A 9460-nucleotide genomic window follows, 5' to 3' on the forward strand; every position below is an offset into this window, starting at 1 on the left:
CAATCACAAAGGAAGTCATGTTATTTAGTTCACGGTACTGTGCATATGCTTGTTAAATTGTTGCCTTTCGATAAATAAACAACGAAAATTAAATAGAATTTTGTGACTGAAGTGGAGATGATTCCTCACAAATGTGCAAAATTTGACTTAATTGGATCTTTAAACTATTAATTAAATTAATAAAAAAATATTTATGCTACACCAAATTAACACGTAAGCTTTTAAAAATTACAAATATGTGAATATCACTGGCACGGATCGGTCGATCCAGTTCTTTTAAAACAGAGGTCATGAGGCAGGACTGTTCACGATTCATCACCTTTAATGTTTTTTCGGCAATCGAATTGTTTATCTCTTAAATTTCTTGTAAATGAATGTGTTAGGATCGCTAATTATATTCTGTCATATCCACAACTGGGTTTTACCGTAAAGAACGTTTTCATTACAAAAATATATGTAACAACATTGCATACCTTTATAGCAACAATGTTACAGCATACAAGCTGGCGAGTGGGCCGCCAGCTACAAGTCACTGTCGGCAAGCAGCTGGCGAGTGGGCCGCCAGCTACAAGCCACCGTCGACTTGCCGACTGTAGCCACTGACGGACCGATGACGTCGTGTTATCTGGGACGTTTGTTGCTTATATGGTTCATCATCCGAACTCCCATCCCACCACGGAGTATCACGAGGACAACGCCAAACACAGGGGGGTCTCAAAGTTGCTGCACCAAGGATACCCGGATGATATGCTCCAGCAGAAACATTAAAAAGATTACTAATTCCACAAGATTAGCCCATGAGCCACCGCCTTCTAGGCACAAGACTCTAGGTAAAGGTGATAATCAACAAATCAAATTATAAACAAAGGCCTTGGCATGAAAGGGCCCATTCAACCACCCTTTTAGGTGAAGTCAAGGCCAAAGTGGTGTGTTGAGCAACAGGATCACGGTCACAGACTCCTATTGTCCTCAACCACCAGGAGGCACCCGTGGCGAGCCACCTCCTAGTGGTGGGTGCTGGGTAACGCTAAGAGCTCGCCAACCCCTGTGTGGACCCGGGTCAGCAAGGTCCATAGCACCCCATTGCTGGTCTCAAGGAGCGGCCGAATTGGGCAACCTGCTTCCCGTGAGCTGCGTCCCGTGTCGGTGGAGGATCCTGGTGGTTGAGGGCAACTGGACCCTTAACCATGTTTTGTTTGCCTAACACACCACTTCGGCCCTTACTTCACCTAGACGGGTGGTTGATTGGGCCCAAATTCAACCAACCGACTGGTCATGCCAAGCCCTGTGCGTGGATTATATATATATACTCCTAGGCCAAATGTAGAGATATCATGAAAATCAGGTAATATGATACACCCAGCCTTATCACCCATACTGCATATCTTGACCATGTTGAACACTAGTGCTTGTCAGCACACATTAGACAATGTGATCAATTCCCAAGCAGTTTGTTTGTGAACATGTGGACACTGTTTCAACAGTGGACTGAACCCAGTTAGTTTCTAGTAACCTGATACCTCCTGTAGCTAGTTCCACATCAACAAGAATTTTTGGAGGGTGGGAGGTGTCATATTAATTACTGAATAACGTGTCTACTGCTACTGAGAGATCCTAAAAGATAGGGACTTTTCTAACATTTGGCCTAGGACTATATATACGTGTGTGTGTGTGTGTGTGTGTGTGTGTGTGAGTGTGTGTGTGTGTGTGTGTGTGTGTGTGTGTGTGTGTGTGTGTGTGTGTGTGTGTGTGTGTGTGTGTGTGTGTGTGTGTAGCTCTGTTTTATAATGGGAGACTTAAATGGGCACACTCCACTCCACAATGGGTAGTGTAACTACAAATGGTAATGGTAAACTGTTGGAGGACTTTTGTTCTGACAATGATTTATGTATTTATATTTCCAGGAATTTTGTACACCCTGGTACAGGGACCTATTCTGCTCTCGACTTGTTACTAACTAATTCAGAACTACTAAATGAATTTGAATGGTCAGTCCACGATGCCCTCTGTGGAAGTGACCATTTTCCTACAATACTAAAATCTGTAAGTCCATCTGATGTTCCTCCATCATCAAGGCGGAATTTTAAAAAGGCTAACTGGGCTTTATATCAAACACTGTGCGCTGCAAAACTTAAACCTGAATGTTTTATTGACGTTCCTGATGCTATTAAATGCTTTTCTGATGAACTTAATTCCATAACTGATGAGTGTATACCACATTCCTCTGCAGTTCCACTTATTCGAAAACCATGGTTCAGCGACGACTACAAATAAGCTAGGAAAGCAAGGAAAAGAACAGAACATTATTTCCGTCGCCAACCTATGGTGCACAATTTAAATAAATTTAAAATTTTAAATGCTAAAGGGCGGCGTACCTTTAAACAAAACAAACGCCAGTCTTGGCAAAATTATGTATCCAAAATTCGAAAGGTATGGAACATGGTACAGAAAATCAAAGGTAAAGGTACTAAGTCCATCATCGGAAACATGAGATCATTTGCTGACTCATAAATCAGATATTGCGAATAAACTGGGTGAAACTCTCGCTAAACACTCTTCCTCTTCGAATTATGTACCTAAATTCCAGCACTATCAAAGACAACAAGAAGTGAGACCTATTAATTTCAATTCGGATAATGGGGAAGATTATAACGAAACATTTTCTATTCATGAACTCCATACTGCTCCTCATCAAGCTCACGACACTGCCACAGGAGCTGATAACATACATTAACAACTCCTGAAGCACTTACCAGAGTTCTGTTTAGAGGCGCTCTTATATATATTTTTATGATATTTTGACTTCAGGGAGATTCCCGTCATCATGGCCTGACGTTGTAGTAGTACCAATACCTAAACCTGGACGTGATCATACGGATCCATCCAATTATCGTCCGATTTCATTAACTAGCTGTGTTTGCAAGACCATGGAACGCATGCTAAATAATCGACGTGTTTGGTACTTGGAAACCAATAACCTCATAACAGATATACGGTATGGTTTCCCTAAAAAACAGAAGTACTGTCGATCAGCTGGTGCCTTTGGAATCATTCGTCAAAAACGCCCAAATTGCATGCTGTGTCCATCTTTTTTTATCTTGAAAAAGCATATGACACAACCTGGAAGTATGGCATTTTAAGAGACTTACATGACTTTGCTTTTTGAGGCCGTTTGCCTACATTTATAGCAAAATTTTAATTTTAAGTGACAATCCGCGTGGGTTCTACTCTGACTGACCATTACACTCGAGATCAGGGTGTCCCGCAAGGCAGTATCTTGTCTGTGACTTTATTTAGTATCAAGATTAACAGTTTATCAACGGTTTTAATCTATTCAATCGATGGATCATTATTCGTGGATAATTTTAATGTGTCTTGTCGTGGAAAAAAATATGCATACTATTGAACGGCAACTACAGTTGTGTTTAAACAAAAAGATATGTAGTGTCTTGAAAATGGCTTTAAATTTTCTAAATCAAAAACCAATTGTATACACTTCTGTCGTAAATACAAACCCCATAAAGACCCAGAACTCTTTCTAAGTGGTACCCTAATCAAAGTGGTCAAGGAGGCCAGGTTCTTGGGACTTATTTTCGATTCACACTTGACCTTTTTGCCGCATATTAAATCCCTTAAAGCCAAATGCCTGAAGGCACTCGATTTATTAAAGGTTGTTTCTAATTTAAAATGGGGAGGGGATCAAACAACCCTTCTCCACTTATATAGATCACTGGTGCGATCTAAACTTGATTACTGCTCCATCTTATGTGGTGGAGCTTGTCAAAGCAATCAAAAGCTATTTGATTCTGCGCACCACCAAGGCCTTAGACTTTGTCTTGGTTCTTTTAGAACCTCTCCTATCGAATGTCTATACGTCGAAGCTGATGAACCTTCTCCCAACCAACGCCGTATAAATCTATATTCACAATACATTACAAAATTTGCTTCTACTGAGTCTAATCCTGCATTTAATTGTGTCTTTGATCCTCCTTATGAGGATTTGTATAACAAACGCCTTCTCCTGTTCCGTCTCTCGGGCTCAACATTAGCCTTTTCTTGCTGCTGCTGGCATTGAGCTGGAAAATATAGTTCTTTCCCGTCTTCTTTCTTCTCCCCCTTGCCAAATGGTTAGGCCACAAGTCGACCTGGCATTAACTACATTTTTTTTTTTTAAAAATAAATAAATTACAATATAAACAAGAATACAATCAATTACAACGTATAATTAACAATTACAAATCCATATTTACAGGTGGATTGGATCCACAGGGGCGCAGTGGCTTGTGCCACTGCACTGTCATTGAGTCCAAAACAACATCTTCTCCATTACCGGATAAAACTTCTATTTACACAGCTGAAGCAAACGCAATACGCAGTAACGGCTCTTAGATATATTCAAAGACATCCTAAACATAAACGATGTATAATCTATTCAGACTCTCTTTCTTCTCTTCAGGCGATAGAAAATTTATCATGTAAACATCCACTTTTAATAGAAATTCTTAAATTGTATGATGATCTTGCTACTGGCCAATACGACATCATCTTTCTTTGGTTACCCAGCCACGTATGCATTTCTGGGAATACCATGGCCGATCTTGCGGCCAAGGCAGCGCTCAGCAGATCTGTGACATCACTTCTTATTGCATACTCAGTTTATAAAGTTACAGTTGGATCTTATATCCATGATCCGATGCAGAAGAAGTGGAACAGCAAGGTACCAATAAATTACATGTAATTAAACCTACCTGAGTTGTCAGTCTAGATTTGAGGAAGTCATTATGCGATGATGACGCATTACCCACACAAGATATGCCCATGAATATTTGCTTAACGGCGAAGATCGCCCGTTTTGTATCCCTTGTCATGAGAGAATCACGGTCAAGGATGTTTGCTCGAGTGTGTTGAATATTCCCTTACAAGGGGTACATATTTTTAACATCGAACTAAAAAGTGTCTTTTTAATAATACTAGTTATCATTTAATTATTGCATTTTTTAAAGACTTTAATCTTTTCAATGATTTGTAAATAATTAAATATTTTATTTTTGGTAGTTTAGATCAGTAACGGAGATTGTTAGTGGCTGTACCATCAAAGGGGGTCGAAGTATTGTAAAATTATTGTCCTCCTGAGAGAGTACGTAAGTCCCAAATCTTTCAACTCAAGTTAAACTTACCAGGTGTTATAAACGTAGTATTCTTGTTGTTTTCATTCTGGCTAACATTTCCTACAAACGCCAGCAGCTGAATGCGTAAATGCAACTGGGGTCCATGTACATTACAAATGTACTGTAAGTCCCCATGGTCCCTAGTATGGTGATCTACCTTCAGTTGTTGACGATCCATAGCCTGCTATATTCCGTATACTAAATTGCTGACATTCTGAAGGGACGATGTAAATCCAACTAGGGTCTATGCAGGTAGCAAAGGTACTGAAAGTTCCAATGGTCCTTAGTATGGTGATCTACCTCCAGCTTTTAGCAATCTATAGCATGATTTTATATTCACTATTGTCCGAATAGTGATATTAGTTTTAACTTTCCACACTAGTTTCAAGTCAAATTGTGATTTTGTAGTTGGTTTACTGTCCTTCGTTGAGAGGTTTTTACAATACACATGTAGTCCTTTTCAGACTTAACTGTTGTCGTTACGATATGACTGCAAAATTAACTCACTCACTCACTCACTCACTCACTCAGTGTTCCCTACCACTGCGAGAAAGCAAGGTACAGTGACAATCCCCCCTCTCACTAGGGGTGTCAAGGAAGATATACAACTATGAATACTCTGACATTCTTCTTCATTAATGTCTGTGGACTTTTAAGCAAACTCATCAACCCTGACTTTCATGCTTATGTCAACAACCATGATTTCATATTACTCGCAGAAACTAAACTTGGAAATGTTGATGATGTTGATATGCCTGGTTATGATGTATATGTTAAGAACAGAGATTCCAGAGTGCGATCAGGAGGCATTGCAGTTTTAGTCAAATGTTCATTGAATAAATATGTAAAAGTTATTAAAACAAACACAGAATGTGTTCAGTGGATAAGAGTTTCACATCATGTACTAAATATAGACAGGGATCTGCTTATAGGTGCAGTATATATTTCCACCAGAGAGTTCCCCCTATTACAACATCTCCCATTTTATTGACATGGAAAATGATATTAATAAATTTGCAAATGATTGTGAAATAATGATGCTAGGTGATTTTAACGCTAGAACTAAGACCCTGGCTGATTTTATTCAACTTTCACACTCTGTATGTGATAACATTGGTATTCCAGAAGATGTTTTTAATGAAAGAGATATATTATCTATGTTCTCTTCACTTGGATTGGGTATTGATAGATTTTCTACTGACTCTGGAAGAATAAATAAATAACCATGGGCATAAGCTAATTGATATTTGTAGAAATAATGATTTGTTTATCATTAATGGCCGCTTTGGTGATGATAAATACATTGGCAAAACTACTTGTAAAGGCTGCAGCTTAGTTGATTACTGCATCTGCTCATTTAATATGTTGAAAACAATAACGGACTTCAGTGTACTGGATTTTGACCCCGTACTCTCAGATGCTCACTGCGCATTGAAATTGAGTGTTAACATGTGTGGTATAATAGCTCCGAACTGTCAATCACGACCAGAAATTGACAATAACACGGACTCTACGTGCTCCCACCGCCGCTGGGACAAACGGCGTGCCTCTCAATTCCATCGTGCAATTGACTCCCGCCAAGATGAAATTGACAACATTTTATCTGGCATTGATAACTGTGCAACAGGTGATCATGTATCATTGACCAATCTTGTTTCTGAAATCAACGTTTTTATTGACAGTGCTAAATATGTTTTTGGTTTTAGGAAACCCGACAACGTCACCCATACAAATAAGCGACGACAAAGACCTTGGTTTGGTCGCGACTGTAAAGTCAGTAGAGGAAAATATCACGAGGCTAAATCTACATTTCGAAAGAATAAAACTATGGAAAATAAAAGAAGACTTATCAACGCAAGTAAATCATACAAAAAAACATTGACAAAATTCCATAACCTACACAGAAATAATTTGCAGGGCAAACTGTCAAAATTACGAAAAGATGATTCAAAATCGTTTTGGAAACTACTGCGAATAAGCAACAACGATAAAGATGTACCTCCACTTAAGAAACTTTATTCATATTTCAAAGATTTAAATTCTGATTTGACTGCTGAAATACCTGACGATATAGCTGATCACTTCGATGTCAACACTGAAGAAAGTAATTCATTTCTTAATAGGGCAATTTCATGTGAAGACATTTTGCTTGCTATTTCCAATCTGAAAAATAATAAAGCCTGCGGTTCTGATGCTATAATAAATGAATACATTAAAACCACTCAATGGGTATTATTACCTGTTTACGTCAAACTGTTTAATAAAATTTTAGATGATGGTGTCTACCCTGAGCAGTGGCTCAGTGGAATAATTCGCCCTATCTATAAAGGTAAAGGTGATAAAGACCAATTAGTCTCATAAGTTGTTTTGGTAAGCTATTTACAAGTATCCTTAGTAACAGAATTCAAAACTTTATAGAAGATCAAAATATCTTATCACAAGCACAAGCTGGATTTCGAAAATCGTATTCTACAAATGATCATATATTTACTCTCTACTGTTTAATAGATTTATTTAGATATAGAAAGAAGAAATTGTTTTGTTGTTTCATTGATTTCAAAAAGGCCTTTGATAGTGTGTGGAGGGCAGCACTATGGAGTAAATTACTTGAACAAGGTATAGACGGCAAATGCCTAAAAATTATAAAATCTATGTATAATGGTATAAAATCGTGCGTTAGTGTACAAGGTGCGGAATCAGATTATTTCCCTTGTTTAGTTGGCGTTAGGCAGGGTGAAAATTTATCTCCAGTTTTGTTTTCTTTGTTTTTAAATGACCTAGAAGCCTTTCTAATGTCCAGTGAATGTCCGAGTGTAATTATCAACTCAGAAACATTCAATACCATGATAGATTTCTCCCTCAAGCTTTTCGTTCTTCTATATGCAGACGACACCGTCCTCCTAGCTTCTGCAAGAGATTCTCTCCAAAAAGCTATTAATCACTTTGAAGTTTATTGCAAAACTTGGAAATTAACTATAAATATAAAAAAGACAAAAATTCTTGTATTTGGTGGTAATAAAAATGATATGCGTAAAGATATTCTTCTACACAAAATCCCCTTAGAACATGTTAATGAATATAAATATCTTGGAATTATTTTTGATAAAAAATGTTCTTTCAAATCAGCTATATCACATCTCTGCCAACAAGCTACTAAAGCCATGCATTTCGTCTTACGCACAAGTAGAACGCTTAACTTATCAATACAATGCCAATTATATCTCTTCGATTCTATGGTAAAACCAATTTTAATGTACGGTTGTGAAATCTGGGGATATGTTCAACTAAAACAGATTGAAAATGTACATATATGTTTCATTAGAAAACTACTACCTGTTAAAAAACGTACTCCACTTTTCATGCTTTATGGTGAACTCGGTAGAGTCCCACTCTCTGTTGATGTTAAAACCCGCATGGTAACGTTTTGGTCTAAACTATGTACAAAGAATTCTCCTAAGTTGTCTTCAATCCTGTATTCTATCGTGTATAATCTCCACAATGAAGGCACCCATGGTTGTAGCTGGGTACCGTGTATAGAGACTATTCTTAATAATATTGGTCTGAGGTATGTATGGTTATCACAGTCTCCTATTTCAACTTCCTGGATTAAAAATACAGCTCACTCAATCTTAATTGACAATGCTATTCAACTATGGAGCTCAGAGGTGGACAGTTCCCCCAAAGGTCAAACATATTCCCTCATGAAACCCCAGTATGAATTTGAAAGATACCTACCGTCCCTACCCTTTAATAAAGTTATTCCTTTACTTCACTTTCGTAGTTCCTGCCACCATTTACCAGTTGAAAAAGGAAGATGGAATAGGATACCAAGAGATGAGAGAAAATGTAAATTATGTTGTTTAAATGACGTTGGTGATGAATTTCATTATATTTTTAAATGTATACATTTTAGAAAAGAAAGATCAATGTATATACCCAGTAACTTTGTAAAAAGACCAAACATGTTAAAATTTAGATCACTATTTACGTGTAAAAAGATACCTGTCCTGAGAAACCTAAGCAAATTCTGCAAATGTATCATGCAAACTGTAAAAACTTCCAGCTAACCACTATTCCGCTATGTTGACATTTTAATGCCATTTGTACCTCATATGCCGAGGATATCGGCCTGAGCGTAATAAAGTTCAGTTCTGTTCTGCGTCCCCATTCTAGAAGCATCACTGACTGTATCGTCAATCTTTCTTACCACTACATGTGTTTGTAATGTGCATATTTTCTTACCGTGTTGTATTATACCGTGCATGTGACAATAATACCTGTTGTGAATATAC

The 9460-nt window shown here is 37.8% G+C and overlaps 1 protein-coding gene across 1 annotated transcript; it reads left to right on the forward strand.

The window, feature by feature from the left end:
* The first annotated feature begins 8329 nt into the window (after positions 1 to 8329).
* LOC137280738 (uncharacterized) lies at positions 8330 to 9235 on the forward strand. Its single transcript, XM_067811958.1, has one exon. It carries the CDS (start codon positions 8330 to 8332, stop codon positions 9233 to 9235), a length of 906 nt encoding a protein of 301 aa, XP_067668059.1.
* Positions 9236 to 9460: the final 225 nt, after the last annotated feature.

Source organism: Haliotis asinina, chromosome 4, assembly GCF_037392515.1.
Source record: "Haliotis asinina isolate JCU_RB_2024 chromosome 4, JCU_Hal_asi_v2, whole genome shotgun sequence".
Classification (NCBI taxonomy): Eukaryota; Metazoa; Mollusca; class Gastropoda; order Lepetellida; family Haliotidae; genus Haliotis; species Haliotis asinina.

Coding starts and splice junctions, on each gene's coding strand:
- LOC137280738 (XM_067811958.1), top strand. CDS start 8,330: ATGCATTTCGTCTTACGCACAAGTAGAACGCTTAACTTATCAATACAA.